Below are 17,331 nucleotides of genomic sequence, written 5' to 3'. Positions count from 1 at the left end.
TATGTTTTACTTATTGATGTAACATCTGAAAAAAAGGCCTTTCATATGACATTTTGATACCTAGGTAGGTAATACATATTTTAAACCCATTTTCAGCTATTTAATATTCCCCTATAACAGCTATTTGAATAGGTATGCATCATATTATGGCTAGCTAGGGATGGCACCTATACAAAATTCAATTTTAAAAATATAAGATTATTCAGTTTTGCCAGAAGCAGATTTGGAAAAACGTTTGGATGCTGTGTTATAATTTTGAGAGAATTTCCTCCATTTTTCGCCCAGTGAAGTATCCAGTTTTTGGAGTGTCAATGCATTATGAATAATTAGGTAAGATCATGTAGGATACATTGAATCAAATATGATGCAAACTAAGCTGTTAGAAAACCCTATACTAGCATCGGCTGTTAAAATTTGTTTTAAAAAACTTTTAAAAGAATTGTTAAAATTTATGAAGAAGGAAACCCTTTTTGAGATTTTTTTTACGTAAATTCAACAAAAGGCAAAATTTAGGCATATAGTAAGTGTTAAAGAACTCTTTAAAAAACGTGATTTTTTAAAACAATTTTTTAAAGTAAAAGTTATGTTAAAAAAGCGTTATAAAAACAGCGCATCACATTCAACAGTTTTTTAAACTATAATTGTACCTACTCAAATTTGGCCTCTGGTAAATTTTAAGTTGAAAAAAATTCCTGAAAGGTTTTTCTCCTTTGTTAATTTTAGGTTTTATCGAGAGTTTTTTTTTTTAAAAAAATTCACACGGTTTTGAAGAGATTTTTACCTACAACCCTGGCATAGAGAAAAAAAAGGAGGTGTTTGCATTTCGGGCATCTTGGAATTTTTCATAGAGTATCTATAGCTTTGATGACGTCATTGGGTACAGCGACGTTTTTATCCTGTCGATTTTCTTGGAAATGGTGTAATTTAAGGGAAAAAGTCATTCTATAAAAAGTGCTTGAAATTATATAAAGAGTTGATTTAAGTAAAAAAATCGGACATTATGGTCCATTTTTACAGCGTCAACATAACCCTCAACGAGCGTCTTGTTTACATTGATGACGTAGGTGGGTACAAATCCTCAAGATGCAAACACCTCCTTTTTTTTCTCTATGCAACCCTGGCTAATAGGGAAGTGATATGTGCTAGAGTATAGGTGCCAGGTAGGGAGGAGGGAGATAGGGGGCAAAATGTTAAAATCGAGAATCACTGTCAAGTGTCAATTGGCGTTTCTTGGCCTCTTGAATGCATCCCCATAGTTGAAATGTTGTGAAATTGCACGCAGATAAATTTCATGAAATTTTCCACCTCTGTCCGTAAACTGGAGTGTGTTCATTTCATTGTACGTCAGGTTGCCTATATCCGAGTGAGCTGAATTGAAGAATCCTATTGGCTGGCAGATAATACAGACTACAACTCTGGGCAACGATCATTGGTTGTCGCTATAGAATACATAGAGTACACGTCGTAGTAGTTATTCTTGCCTCTAGTTTGTTTAGGTGCAATCTGCAATGTGGCGAGATTAGAGTGTATATATCTATTCTTTCCCGGTTATCTGTTATCAGCATCAGCGGAATGTTTACGTGTAGTTCTCTTCTTTAAACGTGTATGTAGTGTAGAAGTATTTTTTAAGCTGAAAATGATGATTCGTTTTACTCGCCACAGAGCTCAGAGCCTCAATACAGAATTGTGATAAATTTTAAAGTCTCCTGGATCGACCAGTCTGCTTGTCTGTAACCAAGCGGCAACATTTTTAACATTGTCCGGACTCTTCGATAAAATAGTTTTTATTTATCATGAATTTTTGGTAATTTAAGCTACAAAATACCTCGTACTTTCTTGCCGGAATGATAACTTCGAAGTATCTTTTACTGATCATCTTCTATCTTCATTGTGTAAGGTGCTCTTTAAAACCCAAAACCAAACATGATGACATTCTCCCACCATGCAGTAGTTGCAAAGTATTGGTTGAATCTTTCATGAAGGTAATTTTTTAACAATAGTATCTTTTGTCAGTCTTTTCATCCACACTTGGTTCCTGATGATGTATCTTATATCCTAATAATGGACCACTAGACAAGGGAAGAATTTCAGGATTCTGATACATGTTTCTTAACAAAAATTTCACGTAGAACACGATGCGCACAACAAAAAATACTGCAATTAACTCCTTACGAAGATATTTAATGATTCATGATCGTAAATTCAAACCACCCGCTCATAAAAACTCAATGCTATACGTGATTTACATCGCGCACTAAACATTATCATGACAGTCTCTGCGATGTAAAAGTCTGGCAACCTCAATCTTGACGCTTTGGCTCAGCTATAGTAAATTGCTTATAGTTTAAACAACACATGGTAGGAAATGAACATGGCTCAATTGAGAACCTTGCTGAAACCATTATAGTGCGCGATTTGACTCACGTAGAGCTTTGAGTTTCTTGTGAGCGGGCAGTTCAAATTCCTCGTAACCAATGTGAAATAAAAACGTTAATATCTCCGTTAGGAGTTGGTTTCAATAATTTTCGTTGTGCGAATCGTGTTCTACGTGAAATTCTGGTTAAGAAACATGTATCAGATTGCTTAAATTCGTACCTTGTCTAGTGGTCCATTCAAATTGTAAATTGATGATTTTAACAACATTTTGACGCGGAACATTTAACTTGGCAATTATAAAAGCTTTGACCGGGTGAGCATTTTTTTTGGCTTGTTTTAGCCTACAGCATGTGTGTCGGTAACATGATGCTACTTTACTAGCAGGCCTATTATTAAAATTTGGTGTTAATCGGGCAGACACAGATGACTAAGGTGAAATGGCCTAGTGTAATCAGTGAGCTATGTCTCATTGCTGTTTCATCCTGCCCATGTCGGGTAGAATTGATATCATTCTATTGGGAAAGAAAGAGGCGTCTTTAGCTCATCATTTATTCTCTTCAACGCAGGTACAACAAAGTAGCAATGAGACATATCTGACCATTTACACTACGCCAAACCATCTTTGTCATGTATGTCTGCCCGACAAACACAAAAACTCAATAATCGACCTGCTGATGAGTTTGAACTAAAGATGTCCTCAGGACAATAGACGTTTTTTGTTGTGCTCTGATGCTGGATTCTGTTGGTAATTTAATTGATTTCTGTTTGTTGCATATATTTCAGGCTATTTTCCAAACAATGCAATTAACTTTACAACTTTCCTCAATATTTTCAGGGAGTTAAGAGGACCTCTCGCGAAAATTTTGCTGGTGGTGATGCAGCTTGGGAAGAAGAAAAACTTGGCACCTATGCAACTAGTGAGGTTCGGCTGATAGAGATTCAGGAAAAATTGTGCTCCGAAGTCGAAAGAGGAAAAGACCAGGTGTGTCTTCATAACATATTAATTACAAATTTTTCTTCTCAGGGTCAGGGACTGAATTTTAACGTTAGTTTTGCTCTGAAATACAGCATCCATTTTTCAATCAAAACTATACAAACCGCCAATCAAAAGGGCGAAGGCAGACTTTAATATGGCTGTGACCCGCCCCAAGTTTATGTTTAGGTAAGTCTGCCGGTTTCAACAAAATTTTGTCCCAGGCTTGGAGGCTGTCCCCTTCAAAAATCATGAACTACTGACCATTCAGGGTGCTTTACGCGTCCTCATATCTACCTAAGTTCTTTACTCCCTGGACTAAGGGTCCCTTGCTCCACAAGTGACATTCAGCTAGCTGTATGAGCCAACTTTGTCTGTGGTATTCGTTATCATTTGACATCACGAAAAACTGATACAATGATAACCTTAAGCAGTTGAGACACACAAAAAGTATGCCATCATCTGCTCATAAATAAAATTTATGGGCAAGAGTAGAACTGGAAGGGATTAGCCAATAGACTATTTGGAAAAAAAAGAAAAAGAAGAAATTTATGGGCAAGAGTAGGACTGAACGGGATTAACCAATAGGCTATTTGGAAAAAAAAAAAAAAAAAAAAAAAAGTTATGCAAGGTTTGACTCTGAAAAAAACGTTGTACTCCTGTGATAGTGGAATCGGAGGAGATAAGATCCAGCTAGGTGAATTTGTAGTGTTTCCTGTGGGTAATTTAATGGCTTTTTTTTCTTTTTGATATCAGTGTCTGACTCTAAGTGAAACACATGAAGCACTTCTGGAAGACTGGTGGTTTAATGAACAGAAAGTTAGCCCTGATTTAAAGCAGTGGCTGTGCGTGGACCTTCTCAAAGTTTGCTGCCCCGCCGGTCATTTTGGTGCTGATTGTCAACCCTGTCCTGGTTTCCCCAAAGTTTGTTTTGGAAACGGAAAATGCAAGGTACGAATCAACATGTTGTATAGCTCATGAGTTATCAAGTTGACATTTTTTCAAGGTATTTTAAGTTTGATGCCGGCCACCTGCATTTATAGATGCCAAAGTAAACAATGCTCTGCAATAGCTTCTTTCCCTCAGGTTTTCAATGGGTCAATTGCGCTGGTCACAGAATTGTGTTTTAATGCTTGATTCTTGTAGATTAACAAAAATAACAAGATCCTTCCAGACAGCAATTTTGTACGTTCAATATTAACCCTTTTCAAGTGCGATATCACCCTTTGAAAAGTCGGATTTTTGACGTTAGTTTCATCCGAGTTTCAAGTCGAGTAACTGATGCAAGTGTGTGTTTGACTGATGAAAGGAAAGTGGAAGAAACCAAGTGTGTCACTACCATGGTGGATAATATCGAAAACCCGATTTTTCAAAGGATGATATCTCGGTTAATATTGAATGTAGAGAATTGCTGTTTGGGCGGATCTTATTATTATTAGCTAATCTACAAGAGTCACACATCAAAACACGATTCTGAAACCAATGCATTTGACTCATTTTGCTATAAGAAACAACTTTGACCTAAGTCAGCTAAGCTCTAGGCTACCAAAAAAAAATATGTCAGAAAATTTTGGTTAAAACTTAAAAGCCCAAGACCAATTTTAATGCATATTGAGATCAGAGAAATAACCTTTTAGGAGAAGAATTATAGAGACTAAAATGTGGTGGTACGTATCTTCTTTCTTTCTTGTAGGTTTTAAGTACGTAGATGTTGCCAAACAAGTACTATCCTTCAAGAAGGTTTCAAGAATGTTGGGAATGTACCGCTTCTCTAAGAAGTGGGAAACTCTTTTTCTTCAATAGACAGCACTTTATAAAGAATCATTTTTTTAACAGTCTTTGTTCCCATAACAAATCCCAATCAATCGCAATATAAAATACTTTGAATTTTACAGATGACTGATAAACCATTTAAAAAAAAAATTTGAAAATATGTTTTTGCTCATTCAAATTCATTGATGTTTCAATTTCTGAAAAAATGAATCGGAATGTCCAGAACAACTTAAGAACATTCAAAGTTATGAGAATATATGATGACATACAATGATTATTTTCCAGGGTGACGGGACAAGGAAAGGTAACGGAGCTTGCGTTTGTGATGCTGGATACACAGGGGAATATTGTGATGCATGTGGTCCTGGCTACTATCAGTCATACAAAGATGATGATAAACTCCTTTGTTCTAAATGTCATCCAGCATGTAGTGGAAACTGCACAGAAGCAGGAACCAAAGGTGAGACTCCTTTTTCAAAATCTGTTCTTATACAACCTCCTAAAGCATGGAGCTCGCCTCAACCCCGTGTGAGGATTACGGGTGGCCCGATGTCCCTCCTTCATTTGCTTACAGCTGCCAGGGGGTAAGATTGGCGCCTTTTTTCTGATACATGCAGACAGTAGTTTCCAGAACTCTGTGTTCTCCTTGCTTTCAAAGCAAAAAACGAAAAAAACAAGCTTCCAAAAGGGGTTAAGAACAGTGGCAAGGCAAGAGGCCACTTGCACTTGTTAAATTTTTGCTATGCATAGTTCTCCAAAGGTTTTAAAATAAATCATAGTAAACTGAATAATGACGTCCAGCACCAATCACAAGCAAGCATGGGTTTCTTTGATTTCCTTCAAATGTCTAACTACGGAACTCCTCATATATGAAAAAAATATAAAAGTCGAAACTATATCTTCAGAATCAAATAATTGAATCTCATACATGTTATCTGTAGCCAGTAAAAGGCAATTCTACAATTAAATAAAATTTATTTCCACAAACATTAGTGGAAAATGAGAGATAGCAATCTGGCTGCCACAGTACATCATTTTTCCGCCCTTGCGGTGCGTTTGAAATTCCTTTGAGTCTTAAGACATTTTAAAAATGGGCTTGTTCCAGATTTTGGCTCCATAAATACGCAATGAATCACCATGTAATCTACTCTTTTGTCACTTTCAGAAAATTAAATAAGAAGCACAAGGTTTAGAGACCCATTTTTTTAGTCTATGATTTCAAGTGCTCCTTTGCAAATCATGATTATGTAAGGGACCCAGTCAAGTACTTTGGATTTTGCTTTATTCCTTCCTTTCTAGTTTTAGTAGTCAGTGGTAAATAATTATTACATGCATTTTTCCTTAAAATCTGCTCGGATATAAACATTCAAATGTAGATGAATATTTACATGCATTCTCTCTGGTAGCAAAAGGAGGTAAGATTTAATTTTTCTGTCTTTGCAGGCTGTGAAGCTTGTAATGAGGGCTGGGCCATGACAGCAGAAAATGGATGTGTGGATGTCAACGAATGTGTTCTACCAGATGTCTGTAAACACAATCAATTTTGTGTCAACGAAGAAGGCAACTACTCTTGTATTGGTGAGCAGATTTGTTTAGTGATTAATCTTTTTTTTTTGTCCACTTAAATAATTCCGACCTTCAATTCAATATTGTAGTTAGCAAACACACCAGAATTAATCAAAAACCAGACCTCCACCCCCTCATTGAAGAAACTAAAGAAATCCTGTTTAGACACCGAGAAAGGAATATTTGGTTGATCTGGATCCCTAGTCACTCAGGGATATTAGGTAACGAAAGAGTTGACCAATTGACTAAATCTATTCATTTAGCTCAGTCAGTTGATAATAAAATCTTTTTTAAGCAATTGTTCCCCCTTATCTCCCAACAAAACTTTAATGATTGGAATTCTGATTGGATAGCTTGTACGTGGAAAGGACAAAGACTAAAATCTCTTCTCCCTACTCTCTCTCGTAAACCATGGTTTTACAGACTTGACTGGAAACGTTCCCTTATTACGAATCTAATTAGACTTAGAATTGGTCATGGCCTTTACCCCACTCATTTGTTTAGAATTAACTTAGCAACCTCTAATTTGTGTGAATGTGGTTCCATAGGAAACCTAGAACATATCCTTTTCCAATGTGATAAGCTAAAAAATAGAAATATCCTTTTTTCTGAACTTATAAATAAATTTGAAATCTTCCCACCCTACTCAACCCTATATCTTCTTTCGGTCGGTGACTTCAATACCCTTAAATCCATAGCCCTCTTTCTAGATAAAAATGATATCCACCTCTAATCTACCAAATCTTCACTCTTACACTAATAATTTTCTTATACTTTTTTTTCACTCCCACCAACCGTCTTACCCTCTATTTTATTCAATCTACCCTTTTTTCCAAACAAATCATTCTCTCTCACACATTCAATTCCTTCCATATGTTTACTTTGTTTGTTTTCCATTACCCAGTCTCTGGTCATAGGAAGTCGCTCTGCCGGGTATCAGAGCGTGAAAATGGTGAAGGGTTCTCACCCTCTCCCTACTCAACTCTCCTTATTTATCAACCCCTCACCTTTTTCCATGTTTCTATTTTCCTCTCTTTTCACACCTCTAAAGTCGGTATCTAATCACCTATAACCTACTCACTACACGAAACACACTAGTCTAAAGTTGGCTGCAGGTGCTTAGTCACAAAGCCATTAAACAACAGAAAAAAAAAGAAAAAAAGAACGCACCAGAAAGATGGTGCTGTCTTGTTAGTTGAAAATTCCAGTGGTATCATGCGGTCGAAATCTCCTGGAATTTGACAACAGCCATGCAACACTGATTTGAGCCGCCATATAGGGCAGATCAAAGCCTCAACTCTGATACATTGACTCATGATAGATTAAACTGCAATGTAAATGAGGGCTTCTTGGAAGACTCTTTACCTTAGAATCATTTTAAGTGACTAATCAATATTTTAGTCTCGGCCTGTATTCATAGTTGATCAGCGACTTCCATGTCATTTATGCTCTGGAAGAGTTATGACAGAGATTTTTGTAGCTGTCTTGCCACCATTAAATGACCTGAACACCATCATATCTTGTCTGAAACCTTAACTACAGCGGCACTTTATACAGACAATTACAATATGATCCATGTGCCACACTGCCATTCAAATCCTCTAAATGTTTATCTCTGGTTTCCTTGAAGAAGTATTTCTTTACTCGTATTAATTTCTGGAATCTACTATTTGGCTTTTGATAATTTTTGGATTGACTATGTTGACTAAAAATACAACAAAAGAAGTCTTATATTCCAGTGCTAATAAATTCACCATCTCTCTCTCGCCGGATAGAATGTTGAAAACCAAACCCAGGAAGTTATGATATCGATTTACAACACCGGTCTACCGTCACAGTTCACTTTTCAACTAAAAAAAAATCTCTCATTTTTTTAAAGTTTCTGCAATTTTTATCAGTAGATTTTGTGAAAATATCATTAAAGTATTCAGCTCGTTTACTCTTCCTAAAATTAGATTGGATCATAAATTTTGAAACACCAAAATTGAGATTCTACATTGTCCCAAAGTATATTCATCAATGTGTTTCATTTTGTGCTTGTAGATTAGATGATATAGAAGGGTGGTGGAGTGGACAGATTCTACCCAAATCAGCTTAATTAAATTGGACTACATTTTACAATTCGCAACTATAATTCCTGGCCTGTTTGTAAAAACACTTGTGTGCATAGGGAAACTAAGGATACAAGCGTTATTTCTAAACAGAGCCAGAAATTGCAGTTCCTAATCGCGAAATGAAGCCCAACTAGACATTGCCTAATTTTCTCTGATGTTTTAGTTTTTAAACCGAAAACCAAGCGACATTGAAACTTAACATTTTGTGAGGTTATTTTTCATAATTTAGCGTTAATTCATAGGAAGGCTAAAGGCGATGAGTTATGTATTACTCTATCAAAAAAGTCAAACATGAAAAAAAATTAAGCAATGTCAGATGCAAACAGCCTAATTCCATCCAAATACAGTTGATCTTAACCAGTTTGCTCTGATAATTCAATAATCCATCTCTGTCTCAGAATGTGATGCAGCGTGTTCTGGCTGCTATGGCGATGGGCCAGATATGTGCATCAAATGCGCCCCTGGCTATTTTCTGCAAGATAATTTCTGCGTTGGTAAGTGCTTAACATTTTTTTGTATCTTCTCTAAAACTTTCCCCGTCTATGTCTGAGATGAAAGAGTAACCGTGAGCAGCTCAATCACTATGTCATAAACACTAATTATTCTATTGTCTTATTATTAGCCTTTTATTTACATATTTGTTTAGATTGTGTCGTTATTTCTTGCTGCATTTATGTGACTGTAAATAAGCTATTTTGTCATGTGTAGTAAACGTTCCATGTTCTAATAATGTTTAATTGATGGAAATAGAATTTCTCTTTCTTGAAAATAACCATTCAGATAAGTTTGATCATTTCTAATAAATGGAGCTCTTTTATGCCTCGGAGTTTTGCAATTTAGCTATTTTTTCTTTGTTAACTTTTGCGAGAAATATGATGTTGCCATTGGTTTCCTCTGAAACAAACTCCCTAGCTCAACAGAACCTCTCAAAGTCAAGGTCGAAGAGAGGAAATCATCTACCCTTTGCTGGGAGTGCAACTCTATATACAGTCAAACTTTTCATGCATCAATAGGGAGCAAAGTAGCAGGGTTGTCTTCTTGTGTGGGGATCCCAAAGTTGCAGCTACAGCAACCTTGCTAATGTATTCCACTCCTTGTCAGTGCATGAGAGTTTGACTAAATATACAGGTGGACCCTCAGTAGTGTTCCAGGTTTTTACAGGACTGAAGCCTAGATAAAGAAAATGATAAATAGATTATACTCCTCTCTCCATCACCCAGCTCTTGATTCTAAGTGAAGTAGAGTTTTAATATTCATTTGAAACATGATTATACTAGCATACGTTTTTGTGAGAATGCATGCATGTATACTGCAGTTGTGGAAATCTTAAGATAGGGAAAACCTTTTCCCCATGCACTTGAAGTCCGTAGGGTGTCTTTACGGTTTGGGAATTTCTGCACGCTCGGGAACACTGATTGCTCTCAGCATAAGGTAGGCAATCTCCTACATTATGGCATTATGGCCATAATGGCAGCTTTTTTTAGCTTAGGAGTTCGTTTCAGAGAAAACCAGGAGCACCATTAACGCATTGGGTCTCTCATGAACTTTTACGTGAGAAGAAGTACTTAAATGGCAAATCTCTTAGGCATGCAAGAGCTTCATTTCACCCCTTCATTTAGTGTGGATGAAGGAAATTTCTATTAGCATCGATCATGTATGTCTATTTCATTTTCTCAAGGTTGGGAGCAACTCAATTATTGTCTGCTGCGTGACGAAAGTTAAGAGAATCAGTAGAGAGCATGTACATACTTGATTGGATCCTGTGAATTAGTTGTCACAGAATTGTGTTTTGAAAGTTGGTTCTTATGGATTAGCCAAAAATAATTGGATCTGTTAAACTGTCAAGTTTTATAATCATTCAATGCAATGACTTGACACTTTGATCGATAGTATTATTTTTCATAGCCTGTAAGTTTCAATCATCAACACAATATTCCGTGACTGACGCCATTAATGCAGGCATTAGTTGTAACAAATGAATTAATTTTTAAAATTATTTCCATTTAATTCTCTTAATTTTTTTCTGGCAACTTATTTGTCAATGTAAAAATCTTATGATTTTTACACTAACTTTCTAATCACCTTCTCTTTTCTCCTTTTTTCTGCTTGGTTTTTTTTTCTTGATCTTTTTTTTGGGCACGTTGGCAATTTTTTTAAACTTCCTTTGGCTATTTTTGATAGTTCAAATTTTTGTTCGTTTAGTAGAAGATTTCTTTGATGGATCGTCTAACCATTTGTGTCATCTGAGCGATTACTGGTCATTTCTGCGGCATGATTCCTATTGTCCCAACCTCTGAACTAGATCAGTATTTTGCTTGGACCGTAGATCTTTTAATTCTGTGTGAGGTATTTGGTCCTTTTATTTTCTCATATTTAATTTTTTTATTTTTCATTTTAATTTCTTTACATATTTGTGTATTTTCTTTTATTGCTTGTTTTTAATCATGGCACTAACTCCTCCTCTTCTCTACTTGGGTTTTTAAACTCATCTAACTTTCCTTCTGACTATGCCCTATTGTCCCCTTCTTTCATTCACCCCCTCTTTTTTTAAAACAAAATTTCCTTTCAACTTATTAGCTGTGAGTTTGTAAATATCTGCCACATGAAATTTTTTCATGTTTAATATTTATTTGTCGATGATTTTTAATGAGGATATTCTGAATCTTTTTCTAAATGTCTTTATTTTTTCGAAAATTTGCTCTCCATTTTTTTTCTCATAATTAGACCAAATGGGTCTGTAGACAAGGTATGCATCATAGCACTATGCAACAGGTTTTCTCTTTAAAACACCAGGAAAACAATTCATGCAGCAAACTGGGAAAAAGTCTGGAAATCAACTCCTAAAGAAGGTATACAAGTTTACAATTAACATTGGTTAAAAGTCAAAAATACAAATGACGCCATCCTTATAATGTAACTTTTTTTGATCTTTGTTAAAAATACTTTTTTATATCTTCTGAAGGAGTTGATCTCTGAACCTCTGGTTGTGTGAATCGTTTTCTGCGCAAGGATTTGAAGGGAGAACATGTGACGTTTTTACCCAGCTCAGACCTTGTCAGTGACAAGTAAAAGTCCATTGAGTAAAAGAATTTCATCTTTAAATTTTAGCCATTGCAGATACAATCATTGGGCTCCAGTAGGTTAAATTACTATATTATTCTTCTTCAAAGGAATTCAATCGCAAATGAAATTTTCTTACTGTCAGCAATTAATATTTAGAATATTGTGTGTATGATATCATTTGCGTTCATTGAGTATCGTTGAATCTACCGAATATTATCTTTTCCAATGGTTTTTCCACTTCTTTTTTTTCAGTGATGACTGCGAGGCAGTGGGCACAAACATCAACCCTGACAAGGTATCTGACTTATTTTGGTCTTTGCGTTGCAACATGCATTATTTTTCAGAAAAACGTCATAGTTGCAAGTGTGATCGGCCTGGCAGTAGCAGTTTACGTTTCCGTCTCTGAGTACATGCTCAGTTCAATCAATAATGAGCCCCAAATGTTGAGTGGGCTGGACTTCAATAAACTCTTTGCCAAAACGTGATATTAGATAATTTTATTCGCCAGGTTGTTTTGCGAAAGATTGCTGGTGTCCATCTCATTATCTCATTATTTCAATTATTCCAAGTGAATATGATTCCTCTAAAGAACATTAGAGAAAGGAAGATAAGTGCGCCTTTCTCATCTGTAAAAATTTTTTTCCATCTTTACCGTTCTTATTCGTTCACAAAAAACTACCCTCTTTTGAATAATTTTCATCCCTGCCCTTTGAAACTAGCTTGCTATACACTGATTGCATATTTGTAAGCAAGAGGAAAACAAGAATGCTTAATTTAAAATTAATACAGATTAAGTGGCTACAAACGATACCAACTACAAATGGTACAGCAAAGCATGCAAAATGCAGGTGAAAAAAAAAGTGCAAAGGAAAAAATGTTTACTATTGTTAAGTGTTGATCTTTTCATGTGCTTCCTATTAATATAAATTCTCTCATGTTGTCTTAAAGAAAAATGATACATGCGGATGAGGACTGTGTGAGCACTCAAACTTTCAAGGCAAGAGGAGTCATTCCTGCCAATTTTCTTGGCTAGAGGATTTAAGCGGTTACATTTTTACACTCTAAATGTACATTTTGGCCAAGGTACACTCTACTATAGGTATGGACAAACGGGGTGCTGAAGTGGCAGCGCTGAGAATCTAGGTCATCGAGTGACGTCGTAAGTCGTACCGTCTTTGCTGCGCAGTTCAAAATGAGGTTTTGGCAGATCTGGTAGCTTCAATAAGCTACCAGATGAATTTAAAAAATTGATAAAACTCAAAATAACGAAAAACTTAACTGAGAATACGAAATTGACGAGACCCACTCTCAAAACAGAAAGTAAACAAGTTTTCAATGTGGCATCGCAGTGTCAAATCTACGCATTTCGACGACTTTCTAAAATTCCATTTGTCCATACCTGTAGTAGAGTGTACCTTGCATTTTGGCTGTGTGCCAAGTTAGAATGCAATGATTTAGTCTTTTATGGGGTTAGGCATTGTGATTTCAAAATCGCAAATTTTCTGCTCTTAGTTTAAATCAAGCAGAAACTTCAATTGGTCTCTGAAAAATAATGCATCATTTTCATTTTCATTTTCTGTGAGTTGGTTTGAAGTGAATTTTGACTATATTCTGTGATATGCAGTTGGAACCACTTTGTGACGTGACTCAGCAAAGATTGGATTATGTATTTTGAAATTGGTGATTGTTGTCTCTTTATACATTTTGAGATTTCTTTCCATGTTTAATGAGAGCTCATTTTAGGTATTAAAACAATTTTTTCTATCTGTGAAAGGGATGGTCAATCTTTCGTAAAACGATCTATACTTAACCTGTTTTTATATTCTGTTTAATTTGTAAAAGTTTGGTTTTTACTTTCCTGAATCAAATTTTTATTATCATGTAATTGTATTCTCAGTCATTATAGTAGATGTTTGAAAACATATCCTCCTTAATTCATAATGAAAAATAAGCCGAGTAATTAAGTGGCAACAGATCTTTAACATTTTACCTGACAGTGATGTTTTGGGATTGTTGATAAATTAAGAACTTTCTACTCTGAAAAAGCTTGTCTCGTTAAAAATTTGCAATCTTAATTGAAAAAATTTGGTTTACTTTTCTCTGATAGGAGAACAGGCTTGAAAAACTAAGTAAGCGTTTTAAACAATTCTTTCTCCAAATGGATTAGATTTCTATCAGACGGGGGTGAGTCCATAAATTCATAAGCCCTAGCATCCTGCATGATCAACAAAAGCCAGGGCTCATGATTTTTGGACTTGCGCCTGTCTAACAGAAACCGATTTAATTGTAGGGCTGTATTTTTAAAATTTGAAGATAGAATGTCTCCTCCAAACAGCAGTATGTACATTTTTTCAAGTATCACTGTTAGATCAATTTGTTGCTCTTGGGTCAAGAATCGTATAACTTGTATTAAAATCACATGTATTAAAGAGTTCATAATGGCCTAGAACTGTTGCTAATTGCACCAGTGCTTTCAAGCACCCTAACGTAACTCATGTAAATTATTAAGTAATTTTGTTAAACAGGTAACACATAAATATTCGAATTCACCTCACCTAATCGTTCAGGTTTAAAGTAGGTTGTCAGTATATTTCATTACAAAGAAACCAAGTGATTTTCAAAAGTTTGATTTTCAAAATTGAAATGATACATTAAAACTTGACACATGTAGTCTTTTAAAAGCCTGTGGACACTGACCCACAATCGAAACTTTATCGTAATCATGCTCATGACTTAAAAATTTTCGGATCGTGATTGAATTAAAAAGAACTACATAAAATGGAACGTACTGTGATGATGCATTTTTTTTGCATTTTTTAAAAAATTGAGAATTTGTCATATTATTCAATTTTCGGGTGCACGGATTCAGAAGATTAATATTTCTCAAGTACCAGACTTTTTGTAGGGCCATTTATCATGAGTTTAATATCTGTAAAAATAAGACCCCGTCAGAAAAATTAGAACTTTAATTTAGGCTCTACATTTTTTTTAAAAATATTTTTGAGCGTGCCACTTAAAAGTCCTGCAGTTTCCTGCCAACTATGCTCAGTCAAAGTATAAGAAGTAATAATCTCAGGGATCAGTTTTTTCAGATCCTACTCCTTTTTACCCCTGAGAAGTATCTAGTCCATCCAGTTTATGCTTTTATTTGTCGTTTAAAAATAAAATTGTCACGTGTAATTTTGCAGCATTTTGTATTTTGTATCATATTAATAAAGTATCAGATTAGCTGTAAAAATAATTTTGTACTGAAAATAGCAGCAACATTTTTCCTGAACTATATTCTTCCAAGCCTTTCTCTCTTATTTCTGTGTTTTGTGAACTTTGAAGACTTGAGCACAAGTATGCAACAATATATTTCATAGGGAAGTAGGTTTCGAATTTGACTTCTCCGTAGGATAATAGGAATGAGCTTGCTTCCAGCTTTTGCTAGTTTTCCCTGTAAAAATGTATTGTGATTTTGTTATGTTACACTTTTAATTCTTCTTGTAAGTCTCTAAAGATATAAGTTACAGTCTTGTGCACAGTGAACAGTATTTTTACATCCTAAAGATAAACTTATCCCTCTGTGTACCCAATGTACGGTATTCAGTAGCTGTGACAGGTTTGTCCCTTTAACCAAACGACATTGTATTAAGTAGCGCTGTCCTCAAGTTCTCAAAAATAATGATTTCATTAACCAATCCCCTCATAAAATTGATTGATTTGAAAATGGGAGCTAACAGTATGTTTGAAAGAAGTTTTTTCCATGGCAACGAATCGCATTTTGATTCCATCAGTCTGATTGCGGTCATTCTTTATTTATCGATGTTCATGGTTAAAGAGACATGACTTATTTCAGTTCAACATGGCTCAGTTTATGTAATTCAAGGTGAATGACACTTCCTGATTCGTTTTGGATAATCTCACTTTCATCATTCTGTCAAGCACAATGGTAGAAACTAGTGCAGGATTCAAACTTTTCTCCAAAAAATGCTCTGATCGGAACATTTTCCCCTATTGTACTTTGTTCGATAAGTGCTATCAATACCATCATTTACCATTGAACTGATTTATTTTTTTATCAGCAGACCACCAGTGAATCTAAACTAAAAAATGGCTAAATATTGCACTGAACCACTCCCTTAAAATGAAAGGGAGAAAATGACCACCCTTTAATACATTTTCTATCAACTTTCCCACTATCTCAAGGACTTTTTTACAAGGCGTATTCAGAATTCATACTTGTTATACAGCTCCCTCATTTCTTTTTCTATATCTCACATGCAGCATAAATTACACCTTTCTCAATAATTATTATATTTGTTCTATGTGGTAATTTCATAAGTCTTGATTTGGTTGTCAAACACACGGTTTGTCCTCGGTGGTTTATATGTAAATGTCTTCCTTTTTTTGAGGTACAAATTTCAAATCAAATAGGTTAAAAACCCTTATCATTAATTTTTGGTTCTGATCGATGCATCGGTCCCCAAATAGCTGTGATTGTGATAAATAGCGATTTTATCGGTTGGTTACTGCGATTATATCGGTGGCTCTTTATCGTGATATTGTCAAATTAAAAATTTCGATAAATGGCTAATAAATCGCTATGCATTGCAGTTTTTGGTTTGACAAAATCGCCATCAATTTTCGTCGATAAAATTAAGATTAAATCGCCATTTACCGCGATTTTTATTTCGATAATATCGAGATAATTGCCAGACGATAAAATCGCGACAAGATAGAGCATAATCGCTCAGATGTTGATGATCCTGGCATTTTTATCGCCGATAAAATCGCAGAAAATCGCGATTTTTCTGTTGAAAAATGCAACTTGGGTCGTTGCTTGGGTCAGCAGATACCTCTTGGTACTTTGTGATGTCTAAAACCCTGCCGTCACAACTTCGAGGGAAGTGATACAAAATTTGCAATAACCGAATGTAAGCACTTTAGGTTAATTAATTATGAGAAGTGCAGCCAACCAGTTGTTTGTATTTTAAAATAAAGTTTTAATCTTTTTTTATTAAATTTAATTTGTCAGATGCAACTTTTTTTGGGAGTGGGAGGCGGGGAAGAAATGTGACATATTTGTGTAATTTATTTTGAGGATTTTCAGGCCACTTTGTTTACTTTTTGTTTAATTAGATTTTAAGTGCATGGTTAAAATATTTCATTCATTTTAAGATGTGCTTAAGAAGAACTACCACCAAAAGATAAATAGAGAGACCTTAATGATGGAACTTGAGGATACTCTTCATAAAAATCCTTATCAATCATCATTATTTTAAAACACTATAGTCAGAGAAAATATCAACAGTGAAACTGCAAACATAAGTATTTTGATTGCAGCCCTTTAAAATCTTTCGCAGTATTATTTTTAAAAGGTGACCAAACTATAAACATGACTTGAAATTTTCATAGATTATTCTTCACATAGAGAAGAAAAATCATACGTAGACAATAGGTGTGTTTATGTAGAAAATGAGG

General features: G+C 35.1%; 1 protein-coding gene across 3 annotated transcripts; it reads left to right on the top strand.

The window, feature by feature from the left end:
- Positions 1 to 1,528: 1,528 nt before the first annotated feature.
- Positions 1,529 to 16,872, top strand: Creld (Cysteine rich with EGF like domains). Of its 3 annotated transcripts, none has more exons than XM_019054341.2 (8): positions 1,529 to 1,982; positions 3,212 to 3,358; positions 4,106 to 4,300; positions 5,408 to 5,582; positions 6,566 to 6,700; positions 9,201 to 9,296; positions 11,008 to 11,148; positions 12,118 to 12,192. In XM_019054341.2, the coding sequence occupies exons 1-7, from the start codon at positions 1,845 to 1,847 to the stop codon at positions 11,097 to 11,099; spliced, it is 978 nt and encodes a 325-aa protein (XP_018909886.2). In that variant the 5' UTR covers positions 1,529 to 1,844; the 3' UTR covers positions 11,100 to 11,148; positions 12,118 to 12,192. The 3 variants fall into 3 exon arrangements, with proteins under 3 accessions (XP_018909886.2, XP_018909877.2, XP_018909868.2); XM_019054332.2 differs by having other exon boundaries at positions 11,005 to 11,148; XM_019054323.2 differs by lacking the exon at positions 11,008 to 11,148 and having other exon boundaries at positions 1,530 to 1,982; positions 12,118 to 16,872.
- The last annotated feature ends 459 nt before the right edge of the window (positions 16,873 to 17,331 follow it).

Source organism: Bemisia tabaci, chromosome 1 (assembly GCF_918797505.1).
Source record: "Bemisia tabaci chromosome 1, PGI_BMITA_v3".
NCBI lineage: Eukaryota > Metazoa > Arthropoda > Insecta > Hemiptera > Aleyrodidae > Bemisia > Bemisia tabaci.
This window is presented reverse-complemented; position numbering and strand designations above follow the sequence as displayed.